At 46.1% G+C, this 17,824-nt stretch overlaps 2 protein-coding genes across 2 annotated transcripts; both read left to right on the top strand.

The window, feature by feature from the left end:
• Positions 1–348: 348 nt before the first annotated feature.
• LOC143364069 (uncharacterized) lies at positions 349–6,837 on the top strand. Its single transcript, XM_076804581.1, has 4 exons — positions 349–403; positions 455–1,627; positions 1,811–5,645; positions 6,642–6,837. Exons 1-4 carry the CDS (start codon positions 349–351, stop codon positions 6,835–6,837), a joined length of 5,259 nt encoding a protein of 1,752 aa, XP_076660696.1.
• Positions 6,838–6,905: 68 nt separating this feature from the next.
• On the top strand, positions 6,906–12,239 carry LOC143364068 (uncharacterized). Its single transcript, XM_076804580.1, has 3 exons — positions 6,906–6,960; positions 7,012–8,184; positions 8,368–12,239. Exons 1-3 carry the CDS (start codon positions 6,906–6,908, stop codon positions 12,237–12,239), a joined length of 5,100 nt encoding a protein of 1,699 aa, XP_076660695.1.
• Positions 12,240–17,824: the final 5,585 nt, after the last annotated feature.

The following is a 17,824-nucleotide window of genomic DNA, read 5'->3' as shown; positions in this document are numbered from 1 at the left end:
ATCCAAAAAAAAAAAAAAAAAAATAAATGACACTGAGTGACAGTTACAGTGGACAAAAGACTTTGTGAACGTGATTCAACGCAGCCTTGCGCATCGTTTACAACGGGACAACACCTGCAATCGGGAGATCCTGTCTGGACCAACCAGCATCCCAACAACTTGCAGTATCCCGGATTACCAAGGGCTGGACCAACCAGCATCTGGAAGGTCGCAGTTTGTGGGCCAAGCAATTGACGATTTGGGTCAACGCCAGGTGTCTGACACCAGTTCACCATCCTGAATTCAGCGCATCAAAGGTAGGCTCGTTTTTCGTTCGTCAATCTCCCAAAACATCTCCTTCATCACAAAATGCCTATGACAAACCCATCCTTGTCTCAAGCAACGGCTCTCAGCACTTTAAAGCGTAAGCGCGGCAGTGTAATCGGTCAGATTACGGCATTCTCGAAATTCTTAGATTCCGTCGATACCGAACAACCACCTGACATAGATCTTATAAAAATGCATTTGAACGGTCTCATTGAATTTTGGAAGCGTTTCGATGATATACAATCCGAGCTAGAGGCATTAGACGAAAACCAGGAACCTCGCCGATACGAGATACAAAACGAGTACTACGCGATAGTTGTCAGAGCCAACAAAATAATAGAAAAGGCGCAACCAACTTTGCCCCAACGTCGCGGAACAGTCGAGTCACTCGCGACATCGGTAACTGCTCCGATGGCAATCAAGTTACCAGAAATGCGGTTGCCATCGTTCGACGGAAACATCGAAGATTGGGTATCATATTTCGACACATTCAAATCAACGATTGACTCGAATGAAAATCTGACTCCGTTGCAAAAACTGCAGTACCTCCGTTCAACCTTACACGGAAAGGCGTTGAAGTGCATCTCCGCGTTAAACACGACAGACGCGAATTATTACGATGCAATAGAACTGCTCAAAAAGAAGTACGATTGTCCGCGGAGAATAATCTTAAAACATTGCGACGCAATTAGGGATTATCCGAGATTAGTAAAGGACACTCCAGAGGCGTTAGACGATCTCGTGAACTCGGTCAACCAGCATCTACGAGCCTTGAAAAATCTAGGAGAAGACTTCACAAGATGTAACGGCTCTTTAATATCAATGATATTATCCAAGGTTAGCAGCGACACTGCATGGCTTTGGGAACTAACGATAAAAGGCAAAAACATGCCGTCGTACACGGACCTCTTGGATTTTCTCGAGAAACGCGCAAGTTGCGCACAAACTGGACCATCCAGTGCCTCCGCGGTGCCATTACGCCCTAGACCGAATTTTACAAGCTATCCGCAATCGACACGCCCCAGCGCGAACTTCACAAGCCATCCGCAGTCAACAAGACCACCCGCCAGATCACACGCTTTCGTAACGAGTAAAACACGTCAGACCGCCGATAACAAATCAAAAAACGCGTCGAATTTTAACGAAACGCGTCCAAATTCACAACCGAAGGAGTGCCCGATCTGCTACGGAGATCATAGCACATGGGGTTGCGAAAAATTCCGCGGAATGACTCCCGAAAAACGCAAGTTCGCCGTTGAAAGGGCCAAATTATGCACCAACTGCCTACACCCAGGGCATAGCGCGCAAAATTGCGATCGAGGTTCATGCCGAATATGTCAGCTACGACACCACACGTTGCTTCATCACTTCGAGCAGCAAGCGTCAACAAGCGGAACAATAAACGCTCAATCCGATACAGAATGACGGCTAAGACACAGAGAACAAAACGGAACGGGCTACCATCGAGCGTTCACCATAAACGCAATCACAAACGAAATTTTAGTTACGGCACAAATCCAGATCTTCAACAAAAATAAACGTCCGATAGATTGTCGAGCATTAATCGACACTTGCGCATCGATTAACTTAATTTCTGAACGCCTTGCTCAAAAAATCAACATCCCGCGGATGAAATGCTCGGTTCCCATTGGTTCTCTGAACGCTATGACCACTGTAGCAACCCACGCACTGAAGGCTACTATAGCTTCGCGAGTAAGCAATTACCAACGTTCGCTTACGTTCCTCATTGTGAACGACATCGCGCCTTTCGTTCCAGATCAAGAGATTGATCGCGGAACAATAAAAATTCCGCCGAATCTGCACCTTGCAGATCCGGAATTCCATCGACCGGCACCGATCGATTTGTTATTAGGATCCGGAACAGCCCTCTCAATCTTATGCGTCGGCCAAATTGTCTTGTCACGCCCAGATGAGTCCGATCTCTACCTTCAAAAATCGCAACTCGGTTGGGTCATCGGGGGGAGCGCGCCAGTCACTTCTCCTGCTCATGGCACACTTTGCCACGCGACCACCGCGTTACAATTCGACCTCACCCGTTTCTGGGAGGTTGAAGAAGGCCCACAAAGACAGCATCTGTCTGAATCTGATATAATTTGCGAAAGCCATTTCCAAGAACACACAGTTCGGAATCGTGACGGCAGATACGTCGTGGCTTTACCTTTCAACGAGAAATTGTCGCGTCTCGGAGACTCCAAGGTACAAGCAAAAAAAAAAAGACTCCATTCATTGGAGCGAAAACTCCAACGAGAACCCGCACTCAAGCAAGAGTATCACGCGGTGATCCAAGAATACCTTGACCTCGGACACATGAGCGAACTGCCACAGGAACAACAGTCACCTGAGGGGTATTACCTACCACATCACGGGGTCGTTAAGGTCACCAGTGACACAACCAAACTCCGCGTAGTCTTCGACGGTTCTGCCACGACTAATTCAGGCATAGCATTAAATGACGCTCTCCACACCGGTCCAAAAATTCAAGACGATCTACTCCACATTTTATTAAGATTCCGCATTCATCGATACGTACTGACGGGAGACATTGAAAAGATGTACCGACAGTTCCTTGTACGTCCGGAAGACAGGAAATTTCAGCGTATCCTCTGGCGCGATACTACGGGTTCTATTAAAACTTATGAGCTGAATACTGTGACATTTGGACTATCTGCTGCACCATATCTTGCAATTCGCTGTTTGACACAGCTCAGTCGAGACGAAGGCCACCGCTTTCCTCAAGCCGGCAAGATTTTATTGCGTGACTTTTACGTGGATGACGTTCTGACCGGTACATCGACCATAGAAGAGGCATTATCCTTACGCGAAGACCTCACACAAATACTCAAGACCGCAAGACTGACAATACGACAATGGGCATCTAATGACCTTACTCTTCTGACTGGCTTGCCCGAGCAGGCCATTAACAAAAAATTATACCTGGGAGAGTCATCCACTCTCAAAACCTTAGGGATTGTCTGGAATTCCTCAAACGACTCTATTACGTACGCAGTCGAAACTTGCTCTCCACCATCACGTTCGACCAAACGCAGTATCACCTCAGAAATAGCAAAGATATATGATCCACTAGGGCTGCTCGGGCCAGTAATTATTACGGCAAAAATGCTACTACAAAGGATCTGGACCATAAAGGTTGACTGGGACGAGTCGCTGCCAATGGATATCCATACCGAATGGATACGTTTTTATAATAAATTGCCAGCGCTGAACAACATCACGTTCCCGCGACGCACAATCATTGAATCGCCAAGAAAAGTCGAACTACACGGTTTTAGTGACGCAAGCGAAAAGGCCTACGGAGCATGCCTCTACCTGCGTACAACCGACTCACGCGGTCACACCGAGACAACTCTTTTGTTCGCTAAATCCAAGGTCGCCCCATTGAAAACGATCTCAATACCACGACTCGAATTATGTGGAGCACTTCTGCTAACCTCTCTTGTCGAGACCGCAAAACAAGCGCTACCTGTGGAAATACATAAAACCATCTATTGGACCGACTCCACCATTGTTCTCCATTGGGTGAAGACATCTCCACACACTCTAAAAACCTTCGTGGCTAACAGAGTGTCGGAAATTCAAAGGCGCACAGCTAACGCAGATTGGCGACACGTACCCACTGCCGACAACCCGGCCGATCTTATCTCGCGAGGTCAATCACCAGAAGACTTCCTTCAACCTTCCATCTGGCAACACGGTCCGACTTGGCTCAACGAAGAAGAATCTTTCTGGCCCACTACCGAACTACCTCAACCAGAGACAATCCCAGAACAAAGGGTCGCGATTTGCCTCAAAGCATTAATTTGCGACACCACGATTCTGGACAACTGCTCCTCATGGGGAAAGCTTCAAAGAATCATCGCGCGCTGTCTCCGATGGAAAGGATCTAACACCACCAAAGGAAGTCTGACATCCTCCGAACTAAGATACGCCCACGACGTAATCATCAAACTGATACAAAGACAACACTTTGCAGAAGAATTGCGCTGCCTCTCGAGAAGCGAAATAGGCGTTAAGGGTAAGCTGCAACAACTGAACCCATTCATCGACAAAGACGGAATTCTGCGAGTAGGAGGCCGTCTGAAGAATTCGCGAATTCCATTCGCGCAAAAACATCCCATCGTCCTCCCAAAGGCTCGAATCACGGCATTAATAATAGAACACGAGCATCGAATACAATTACACGCTGGTACACAGGCTACCCTATACGCGATTAGACGCCGTTATTGGCCCATCGACGGTCGGAGTCAGGTAGGGAAAACCATCAGAAACTGCGTCCGCTGCTACCGTGTCCAACCGCCGCCAACACAATACGTGATGGGCGACCTACCTGAGGCTCGAGTCACCGACTCACGCCCATTTGCAAACGTCGGCGTTGATTATTGCGGTCCCTTTTTCATAAAGGAGCGACGATACCGAAGTCGAACCCACATTAAAGTATATGTCGCAGTTTTCGTTTGCCTCTCAGTAAAAGCCATTCACCTAGAATTGGTTAGCGATCTTACCTCCGAAGCATTTATAGCAGCCCTACGTCGTTTCATTGCTAGACGAGGTCATTGTATTAACATTTACTCTGACAATGGCACCAATTTCGTCGGCGCCAACAACGAGCTTCGAGACCTCCGCGAACTTTTGCAGTCCGATGACCACAACGAGAAGGTCAAAACCTTTCTTGCTGACCGATCCATCACGTGGAATTTTATTCCTCCATTAACACCTCACTTCGGCGGCATCTGGGAAGCGGCCGTGAAATCATTCAAGCGTCATTTCTGGCGTATCGCAGGTGCTGAACGATTTACATTTGAAGTGTTCAACACTTTAATTATTGAGATAGAAGCCGTTCTAAATTCACGTCCTTTAACTCCCATTTCATCAGACCCAAATGACACCCTTGTCCTAACTCCTGGCCATTTCCTGATTGGCGACTCGTTAACGAGTCTGCGCGAGCGCGATTTCAGGGATGTGCCATCAAACAGACTTTCAACCTGGCAACATATCCAGAAACTAAAGCAGCATTTCTGGAACCGATGGTACAAGGAGTACCTAAACGAGATGACGAGTCGTTCGAGATGGTCCAGCGGTACACACCCCATCAAGGAGGGCACCATCGTGCTCTTGAGGGAGGACAACGTACCACCGATGCAGTGGCCACTCGGGAGAGTCATCAAGGTCTACCCCGGATCTGATGGCATAGTTCGAGCTGCAACAGTGAGAACAGCCACAACCACACTCGATCGGGGCGTAAAACGGCTTGTACCGTTACCGAACCAGCCAGAGGAGGAACCACGGGATCCAACATCGACGTCAAGAACGCGCGATCCCTCAACCGATAATAACTAATTTATCGTAATCGCTAAGCTTTAGCTCATAAGATAGTTTACTTGTTCATTCTAGTACTTCAAACCTAGCGTATCTTTAATCCTATATAGATTTATTTTGATCGCGAGTCTCTCAACGGGGGGAGGATGTTCAGCCGCGAGTTAAACAAAAGATCCCCTTGAAAATCCGCGGCACCGCTATTTCAAGGTGGGACCAGGGACCGATCCCTTCAAGAATAGTTTAATAGTTTTACTCGCGACTGACAAATCGGCACATCCCAACATTTGGCGTGCAGATGGTATACACGTTTTATGACACGGGCCTCTAGGGCTGTTTTTGATAAAGTCGCCTTCACGAAACCTTTCTTAATTGCCCATTAGAATTTTCCTCGCGCCCTCAACAGCCAACCGTACTGTCATAAAACGTGGACCTACAAAGGTGGCATCGCGGGACCATCCGACGGTCCCTGGCCGATGAACATCGGGCCCACAGCTGTGATTTCGCCCGCCGAAATCCAGCGACGTTGCCACCCCGAAATGGAATACCCCCACTCCACGCCAACGCACCCCGAGTGCATGGAGAGTTGGGGTAAAACTTTTAGTCTAAATGCAACTCCCGCAAAGGCAACATCGAGATTAGACTCCGGAACTCGTCAACACGCGGACCAGCCGCTATAGTTCCGTTTGCTCCTTGCAGCATTAAATTCCAAATTTATATTTACCATCCTTATCATCCGAAAGGATCGTAAGGTCGCGCCGAGTAGCGTCGTCGAAACACCCTCGATTGAGGAATTTACGCCTCCTCATAGATTCTACGACAGAGTCTACGCCGCGAAAGGTGCCCGCTCCGTCGGAAAGTACATTGGTCCTTCGAGCCGGATCATCAGTGCCGTGTGATCCAAAAAAAAAAAAAAAAAAAATAAATGACACTGAGTGACAGTTACAGTGGACAAAAGACTTTGTGAACGTGATTCAACGCAGCCTTGCGCATCGTTTACAACGGGACAACACCTGCAATCGGGAGATCCTGTCTGGACCAACCAGCATCCCAACAACTTGCAGTATCCCGGATTACCAAGGGCTGGACCAACCAGCATCTGGAAGGTCGCAGTTTGTGGGCCAAGCAATTGACGATTTGGGTCAACGCCAGGTGTCTGACACCAGTTCACCATCCTGAATTCAGCGCATCAAAGGTAGGCTCGTTTTTCGTTCGTCAATCTCCCAAAACATCTCCTTCATCACAAAATGCCTATGACAAACCCATCCTTGTCTCAAGCAACGGCTCTCAGCACTTTAAAGCGTAAGCGCGGCAGTGTAATCGGTCAGATTACGGCATTCTCGAAATTCTTAGATTCCGTCGATACCGAACAACCACCTGACATAGATCTTATAAAAATGCATTTGAACGGTCTCATTGAATTTTGGAAGCGTTTCGATGATATACAATCCGAGCTAGAGGCATTAGACGAAAACCAGGAACCTCGCCGATACGAGATACAAAACGAGTACTACGCGATAGTTGTCAGAGCCAACAAAATAATAGAAAAGGCGCAACCAACTTTGCCCCAACGTCGCGGAACAGTCGAGTCACTCGCGACATCGGTAACTGCTCCGATGGCAATCAAGTTACCAGAAATGCGGTTGCCATCGTTCGACGGAAACATCGAAGATTGGGTATCATATTTCGACACATTCAAATCAACGATTGACTCGAATGAAAATCTGACTCCGTTGCAAAAACTGCAGTACCTCCGTTCAACCTTACACGGAAAGGCGTTGAAGTGCATCTCCGCGTTAAACACGACAGACGCGAATTATTACGATGCAATAGAACTGCTCAAAAAGAAGTACGATTGTCCGCGGAGAATAATCTTAAAACATTGCGACGCAATTAGGGATTATCCGAGATTAGTAAAGGACACTCCAGAGGCGTTAGACGATCTCGTGAACTCGGTCAACCAGCATCTACGAGCCTTGAAAAATCTAGGAGAAGACTTCACAAGATGTAACGGCTCTTTAATATCAATGATATTATCCAAGGTTAGCAGCGACACTGCATGGCTTTGGGAACTAACGATAAAAGGCAAAAACATGCCGTCGTACACGGACCTCTTGGATTTTCTCGAGAAACGCGCAAGTTGCGCACAAACTGGACCATCCAGTGCCTCCGCGGTGCCATTACGCCCTAGACCGAATTTTACAAGCTATCCGCAATCGACACGCCCCAGCGCGAACTTCACAAGCCATCCGCAGTCAACAAGACCACCCGCCAGATCACACGCTTTCGTAACGAGTAAAACACGTCAGACCGCCGATAACAAATCAAAAAACGCGTCGAATTTTAACGAAACGCGTCCAAATTCACAACCGAAGGAGTGCCCGATCTGCTACGGAGATCATAGCACATGGGGTTGCGAAAAATTCCGCGGAATGACTCCCGAAAAACGCAAGTTCGCCGTTGAAAGGGCCAAATTATGCACCAACTGCCTACACCCAGGGCATAGCGCGCAAAATTGCGATCGAGGTTCATGCCGAATATGTCAGCTACGACACCACACGTTGCTTCATCACTTCGAGCAGCAAGCGTCAACAAGCGGAACAATAAACGCTCAATCCGATACAGAATGACGGCTAAGACACAGAGAACAAAACGGAACGGGCTACCATCGAGCGTTCACCATAAACGCAATCACAAACGAAATTTTAGTTACGGCACAAATCCAGATCTTCAACAAAAATAAACGTCCGATAGATTGTCGAGCATTAATCGACACTTGCGCATCGATTAACTTAATTTCTGAACGCCTTGCTCAAAAAATCAACATCCCGCGGATGAAATGCTCGGTTCCCATTGGTTCTCTGAACGCTATGACCACTGTAGCAACCCACGCACTGAAGGCTACTATAGCTTCGCGAGTAAGCAATTACCAACGTTCGCTTACGTTCCTCATTGTGAACGACATCGCGCCTTTCGTTCCAGATCAAGAGATTGATCGCGGAACAATAAAAATTCCGCCGAATCTGCACCTTGCAGATCCGGAATTCCATCGACCGGCACCGATCGATTTGTTATTAGGATCCGGAACAGCCCTCTCAATCTTATGCGTCGGCCAAATTGTCTTGTCACGCCCAGATGAGTCCGATCTCTACCTTCAAAAATCGCAACTCGGTTGGGTCATCGGGGGGAGCGCGCCAGTCACTTCTCCTGCTCATGGCACACTTTGCCACGCGACCACCGCGTTACAATTCGACCTCACCCGTTTCTGGGAGGTTGAAGAAGGCCCACAAAGACAGCATCTGTCTGAATCTGATATAATTTGCGAAAGCCATTTCCAAGAACACACAGTTCGGAATCGTGACGGCAGATACGTCGTGGCTTTACCTTTCAACGAGAAATTGTCGCGTCTCGGAGACTCCAAGGTACAAGCAAAAAAAAAAAGACTCCATTCATTGGAGCGAAAACTCCAACGAGAACCCGCACTCAAGCAAGAGTATCACGCGGTGATCCAAGAATACCTTGACCTCGGACACATGAGCGAACTGCCACAGGAACAACAGTCACCTGAGGGGTATTACCTACCACATCACGGGGTCGTTAAGGTCACCAGTGACACAACCAAACTCCGCGTAGTCTTCGACGGTTCTGCCACGACTAATTCAGGCATAGCATTAAATGACGCTCTCCACACCGGTCCAAAAATTCAAGACGATCTACTCCACATTTTATTAAGATTCCGCATTCATCGATACGTACTGACGGGAGACATTGAAAAGATGTACCGACAGTTCCTTGTACGTCCGGAAGACAGGAAATTTCAGCGTATCCTCTGGCGCGATACTACGGGTTCTATTAAAACTTATGAGCTGAATACTGTGACATTTGGACTATCTGCTGCACCATATCTTGCAATTCGCTGTTTGACACAGCTCAGTCGAGACGAAGGCCACCGCTTTCCTCAAGCCGGCAAGATTTTATTGCGTGACTTTTACGTGGATGACGTTCTGACCGGTACATCGACCATAGAAGAGGCATTATCCTTACGCGAAGACCTCACACAAATACTCAAGACCGCAAGACTGACAATACGACAATGGGCATCTAATGACCTTACTCTTCTGACTGGCTTGCCCGAGCAGGCCATTAACAAAAAATTATACCTGGGAGAGTCATCCACTCTCAAAACCTTAGGGATTGTCTGGAATTCCTCAAACGACTCTATTACGTACGCAGTCGAAACTTGCTCTCCACCATCACGTTCGACCAAACGCAGTATCACCTCAGAAATAGCAAAGATATATGATCCACTAGGGCTGCTCGGGCCAGTAATTATTACGGCAAAAATGCTACTACAAAGGATCTGGACCATAAAGGTTGACTGGGACGAGTCGCTGCCAATGGATATCCATACCGAATGGATACGTTTTTATAATAAATTGCCAGCGCTGAACAACATCACGTTCCCGCGACGCACAATCATTGAATCGCCAAGAAAAGTCGAACTACACGGTTTTAGTGACGCAAGCGAAAAGGCCTACGGAGCATGCCTCTACCTGCGTACAACCGACTCACGCGGTCACACCGAGACAACTCTTTTGTTCGCTAAATCCAAGGTCGCCCCATTGAAAACGATCTCAATACCACGACTCGAATTATGTGGAGCACTTCTGCTAACCTCTCTTGTCGAGACCGCAAAACAAGCGCTACCTGTGGAAATACATAAAACCATCTATTGGACCGACTCCACCATTGTTCTCCATTGGGTGAAGACATCTCCACACACTCTAAAAACCTTCGTGGCTAACAGAGTGTCGGAAATTCAAAGGCGCACAGCTAACGCAGATTGGCGACACGTACCCACTGCCGACAACCCGGCCGATCTTATCTCGCGAGGTCAATCACCAGAAGACTTCCTTCAACCTTCCATCTGGCAACACGGTCCGACTTGGCTCAACGAAGAAGAATCTTTCTGGCCCACTACCGAACTACCTCAACCAGAGACAATCCCAGAACAAAGGGTCGCGATTTGCCTCAAAGCATTAATTTGCGACACCACGATTCTGGACAACTGCTCCTCATGGGGAAAGCTTCAAAGAATCATCGCGCGCTGTCTCCGATGGAAAGGATCTAACACCACCAAAGGAAGTCTGACATCCTCCGAACTAAGATACGCCCACGACGTAATCATCAAACTGATACAAAGACAACACTTTGCAGAAGAATTGCGCTGCCTCTCGAGAAGCGAAATAGGCGTTAAGGGTAAGCTGCAACAACTGAACCCATTCATCGACAAAGACGGAATTCTGCGAGTAGGAGGCCGTCTGAAGAATTCGCGAATTCCATTCGCGCAAAAACATCCCATCGTCCTCCCAAAGGCTCGAATCACGGCATTAATAATAGAACACGAGCATCGAATACAATTACACGCTGGTACACAGGCTACCCTATACGCGATTAGACGCCGTTATTGGCCCATCGACGGTCGGAGTCAGGTAGGGAAAACCATCAGAAACTGCGTCCGCTGCTACCGTGTCCAACCGCCGCCAACACAATACGTGATGGGCGACCTACCTGAGGCTCGAGTCACCGACTCACGCCCATTTGCAAACGTCGGCGTTGATTATTGCGGTCCCTTTTTCATAAAGGAGCGACGATACCGAAGTCGAACCCACATTAAAGTATATGTCGCAGTTTTCGTTTGCCTCTCAGTAAAAGCCATTCACCTAGAATTGGTTAGCGATCTTACCTCCGAAGCATTTATAGCAGCCCTACGTCGTTTCATTGCTAGACGAGGTCATTGTATTAACATTTACTCTGACAATGGCACCAATTTCGTCGGCGCCAACAACGAGCTTCGAGACCTCCGCGAACTTTTGCAGTCCGATGACCACAACGAGAAGGTCAAAACCTTTCTTGCTGACCGATCCATCACGTGGAATTTTATTCCTCCATTAACACCTCACTTCGGCGGCATCTGGGAAGCGGCCGTGAAATCATTCAAGCGTCATTTCTGGCGTATCGCAGGTGCTGAACGATTTACATTTGAAGTGTTCAACACTTTAATTATTGAGATAGAAGCCGTTCTAAATTCACGTCCTTTAACTCCCATTTCATCAGACCCAAATGACACCCTTGTCCTAACTCCTGGCCATTTCCTGATTGGCGACTCGTTAACGAGTCTGCGCGAGCGCGATTTCAGGGATGTGCCATCAAACAGACTTTCAACCTGGCAACATATCCAGAAACTAAAGCAGCATTTCTGGAACCGATGGTACAAGGAGTACCTAAACGAGATGACGAGTCGTTCGAGATGGTCCAGCGGTACACACCCCATCAAGGAGGGCACCATCGTGCTCTTGAGGGAGGACAACGTACCACCGATGCAGTGGCCACTCGGGAGAGTCATCAAGGTCTACCCCGGATCTGATGGCATAGTTCGAGCTGCAACAGTGAGAACAGCCACAACCACACTCGATCGGGGCGTAAAACGGCTTGTACCGTTACCGAACCAGCCAGAGGAGGAACCACGGGATCCAACATCGACGTCAAGAACGCGCGATCCCTCAACCGATAATAACTAATTTATCGTAATCGCTAAGCTTTAGCTCATAAGATAGTTTACTTGTTCATTCTAGTACTTCAAACCTAGCGTATCTTTAATCCTATATAGATTTATTTTGATCGCGAGTCTCTCAACGGGGGGAGGATGTTCAGCCGCGAGTTAAACAAAAGATCCCCTTGAAAATCCGCGGCACCGCTATTTCAAGGTGGGACCAGGGACCGATCCCTTCAAGAATAGTTTAATAGTTTTACTCGCGACTGACAAATCGGCACATCCCAACATTTGGCGTGCAGATGGTATACACGTTTTATGACACGGGCCTCTAGGGCTGTTTTTGATAAAGTCGCCTTCACGAAACCTTTCTTAATTGCCCATTAGAATTTTCCTCGCGCCCTCAACAGCCAACCGTACTGTCATAAAACGTGGACCTACAAAGGTGGCATCGCGGGACCATCCGACGGTCCCTGGCCGATGAACATCGGGCCCACAGCTGTGATTTCGCCCGCCGAAATCCAGCGACGTTGCCACCCCGAAATGGAATACCCCCACTCCACGCCAACGCACCCCGAGTGCATGGAGAGTTGGGGTAAAACTTTTAGTCTAAATGCAACTCCCGCAAAGGCAACATCGAGATTAGACTCCGGAACTCGTCAACACGCGGACCAGCCGCTATAGTTCCGTTTGCTCCTTGCAGCATTAAATTCCAAATTTATATTTACCATCCTTATCATCCGAAAGGATCGTAAGGTCGCGCCGAGTAGCGTCGTCGAAACACCCTCGATTGAGGAATTTACGCCTCCTCATAGATTCTACGACAGAGTCTACGCCGCGAAAGGTGCCCGCTCCGTCGGAAAGTACAGATAGGATAGAGGATAGGATAGGATAGAGGATAGGATAGGATAGAGGATAGGATAGGATACAGGATAGGATAGGATAGAGGATAGGATAGGATAGAGGATAGGATAGGATAGAGGATAGAATAGGATAGAATAGAGGATAGGATAGGATTGAGGATAGGACAGGATAGAGGATATGAGAGGATAGAGGATAGGATAGCATAGAGGATAGGATAGAGGATACGGTAGTGGATTGGATAGGATACAGGATAGGAGACGATAGAGTATAGGATAGGATAGAGGATAGGATTGGGGATTGGATACGATAGAGGATAGGATAGGATAGATGATATTATAGGAAATAGGATAGGATAGGATGGAGGATAAGATAGGATAGAGGATAAGATAGGATAGCGGAAAGGATAGGATAGAGTATAGGATAGGATAGAGGATAGGATAGGATAGAGGATAGGATAGGATAGAGGATAGAATAGGATAGAGGATAGGATAGGATAGAGGACAGGATACGATAGAGGATAGGATAGGATAGAGAATAGGATATAGGATTGGATAGGATAGAGGATAGGATACGATAGAGGATAGGATAGGATAGGATAGAGAATAGCATACGATAGAGGATAGAATGGAATGGAAGATAGGATAGATAATAGGATAGGATAGAGGATATGATAGGATAGAGGATACGATAGGATAGAGGATAGGATAGGATAGAGGATAGGGTACGATAGAGGATGGGATCGGATAGAGGATACGATAGGATGGAGGATGTGATAGGATAGAAGACAGGATAGGATAGAGGATAGGATAGGGGATTGGATAGGATAGAGGATAGGATACGATAGAGGATAGGATAGGACAGAGGAAACGATATTATAGAGGATAGGATAGGATAGAGGATAGGATAGCGGCTTGGATAGGACAGAGGATAGGATACGATAGAGAATAGGATAGGATAGATGGTATTATAGGAAAGAGGATACGATAGGATAGAGGATAGGATAGGATAGAGGATAGGATAGGATAGAGGATAGTATAGGAGAGAGGATAGGATATAATAGAGGATAGGATAGGATGAAGGAGAGGATAGCATAGAGGATAGGATAGGATAGGATAGAGGATAGGATAGGATAGAGGATAGGATAGGATGGAGGATAGGATAGGATAGAGGATAGGATAGGATAGAGGATAGGATAGGATAGAGGATAGGATAGGATAGAGGATAGGATAGGATAGAGGATAGGATAGGATAGAGGATAGGATAGGATAGAGGATAGGATAGGATAGAGGATAGGATAGGATAGAGGATAGGATAGAATAGAGGATAGGATAGGATAGAGGATAGGATAGGATAGAGGATAGGATAGGATAGAGGATAGGATAGGATAGAGGATAGGATAGGATAGAGGATAGGATAGGATAGAGGATAGGATAGGGTAGAGGATAGGATAGGATAGAGGATAGGATAGGATAGAGGATAGGATAGGATAGAGGATGGGATAGGATAGAGGATAGGATAGAGGATAGGATAGGATAGAGGATAGGATAAGATAGAGGATAGGATAGGTAATTGGATAGGATAGAGTATAGGATAAGGTAGAGGATAGGATAGGATAGAGGATATAATAGGATAGAGGATAGGATAGGATAGAGGATAGGATAGGGTAGAGGATAGGATAGGATAGAGGATAGGATAGGATAGAGGATATAATAGGATTGAGGAAAGGATAGGATAGAGGAAAGGATAGGATAGAGGATAGGATAGGATAGAGGATAGTACAGTATAGAGTATACGATAGAGGATTGGATATGATAGAGGATAGGGTAGAGGATACGATAGAGGATTGGATATGATAGAGGATAGGATAGAGGATAGAATAGGATAGAGGATAGGATAGGATAGAGGATAGGATAGGATAGAGGATAGGATAGGATACAGGATATGATAGGATAGACGATAGGATATGATAGAGAATAGGATAGGATAGGATAGAGGATAGGATAGGATAGGATAGAGGATAGGATAGGATAGAGGATCGGATAGAGGATAGGATAGGATAGAGGATAGGATAGGATAGAGGATAGGATAGGATAGAGGATAGGATATGATAGAGGATAGGATAGGATACGATAGAGGATAGGTTAGAGGATCGGATAGAGGATAGGATAGGATAGAGGATCGGATAGAGGATAGGATAGGATAGAGGATAGGATAGGATAGAGGATAGGATAGAGGATAGGATAGGATAGAGGATAGGATAGGATAGAGGATAGGATAGAATAGAGGATAGGATAGGATACAGTATAGGGTAGGTTAGAGGATAGGATAGGATAGGATAGAGGATAGGATAGGATAGGATAGAGGATAGGATAGAGGATAGGATAGGATAGAGGATAGGATAGGATAGAGGATAGGATAGGATAGAGGAGAGGATAGGATAGAGGATAGGATAGGATAGAGGATAAGATAGAGGATAGGATAGGATAGAGGATAGGATAGGATAGAGGATGGGATAGGATAGAGGATAGGATATGATAGAGGATAGGATAGGATAGAGGATCGGATAGAGGATAGGATAGGATAGATGATCGGATAGAGGATAGGATAGGATAGAGGATAGAATAGGATTGAGGAGCGTTTAGGATAGAGGATAGGATATGATAGAGGATAGGATAGGATACGATAGAGGATAGGATAGGATAGAGGATAGGATAGGATAGAGGATAGGATAGAGGATAGGATAGGATAGAGGATAGGATAGGATAGAGGATAGGATAGAATAGAGGATAGCATAGGATACAGTATAGGATAGGATAGATGATAGGATAGGATAGGATAGGGGATAGGATAGGATAGGATAGAGGATAGGATAGAGGATAGGATAGGATAGAGGATAGGATAGGATAGAGGAGAGGATAGGATAGAGGATAGGATAGGATAGAGGATAAGATAGAGGATAGGATAGGATAGAGGATAGGATAGGATAGAGGATAGGATAGGATAGAGGATAGGATAGGATAGAGGATAGGATAGGATAGAGGATAGGATAGGATAGAGGATAGGATAGGATAGAGGATAGGATAGGTAATTGGATAGGATAGAGTATAGGATAAGGTAGAGGATAGGATAGGATAGAGGATATAATAGGATAGAGGATACGATAGGATAGAGGATAGGATAGGATAGAGGATAGGATAGGAAAGAGGATAGGATAGGATAGAGGGTAGGATAGGATAGAGGATCGGATAGGTTATTGGATAGGATAGGGGAGAGGATAAGGTAGAGGCTAGTATAGGATAGAGGATCTGATAGAGGATAGGATAGGATGGAGGATAGGATAGGATCGAGGATAGGATAGGATAGAGGAAAGGATAGGATAGAGGATAGGATAGGTAATTGGACATTATAGAGGATAGGATAAGGTAGAGGATAGTATAGGATAGAGGATAGGATAGGATAGAGGATAGGATAGGATAAAAGGTAGGATAGGATAGAGGACAGGATAGGATAGATGATACTATAGGATAGAGGATAGGATATGATAGAGTAAACGATATTATAGAGGATAGGATAGGATAGAGGATCGGATAGAGGATAGGATAGGATAGAGGATGGTATAGAGGATAGGATAGAGGATAGGATAGGATAGAGGATAGGATAGGAAAGAGGATAGGGTAGGAGACGATAGAGGATAGGATAGATGATAGGATAGGATAGAGGATCTGATAGAGGATACGATCGGATAGAGGATAGGATAGGATACAGGATCGGATAGGTTATTGGATAGGATAGGGGAGAGGATAAGGTAGAGGCTATAGGATAGAGGATCTGATAGAGGATAGGATAGGATGGAGGATAGGATAGGATCGAGGATAGGATATGGTAGAGGATAGTATAGGATAGAGGATAGGATAGAGGATCGGATAGGATAGGATAGAGGATATTATAGAGGATACGATAGAGGATCGGATAGAGGATAGGATAGAGGATAGGATAGAGGATAGGATAGGATAAAGGATAGGATAGGATAGAGGATAGGATAGGATAGGATAGAGGATAGGATAGGATAGGATAGAGAAAAGGATAGGATAGAAGATAGGATAGGATAGAGGATAGGATAGGATAGAGGAGAGGATAGGATAGAGGATAGGATAGGATAGGATAGAGGATAGGATAGGATAGAGGATAGAATAGGATTGAGGAGCGTTTAGGATAGAGGATAGGATATGATAGAGGATATGATAGGATACGATAGAGGATAGGATAGGATAGAGGATAGGATAGGATAGAGGATAGGATAGAGGAGAGGATAGGATAGAGGATAGGATAGGATAGAGGATAGATAGGATAGAGGATAGGATTGGATAGAGGATAGGATAGGATAGAGGATCGGATAGAGGATAGGATAGGATAGAGGATAGGATAGGATAGAGGATAGTATAGGATAGAGGATAGGATAGAGTAGAGGATAGGATAGGATAACGGATAGGATAGGATAGAGGATAGGATAGGATAGGATAGAGGATAGGATAGGATAGAGGATAGGATAGAGGAGCGGATAGAGGATACGATAGGATAGAGGAAAGGATAGGATAGAGGATAGGATAGGTAATTGGATAGGATAGAGGATAGGATAAGGTAGAGGATAGTATAGGATAGAGTATAGGATAGGATAGAGGATAGGATAGGATAGAGGATCGGATAGGTAATTGGATAGGATAGGGGAGAGGATAAGGTAGAGGCTAGTAT

This window comes from Halictus rubicundus, unplaced genomic scaffold, assembly GCF_050948215.1.
Source record: "Halictus rubicundus isolate RS-2024b unplaced genomic scaffold, iyHalRubi1_principal scaffold0230, whole genome shotgun sequence".
NCBI classification, from domain to species: Eukaryota; Metazoa; Arthropoda; class Insecta; order Hymenoptera; family Halictidae; genus Halictus; species Halictus rubicundus.
The sequence above is the reverse complement of the archived record's forward strand: the minus strand, read 5'-3'. Positions and strand labels throughout refer to the sequence as shown.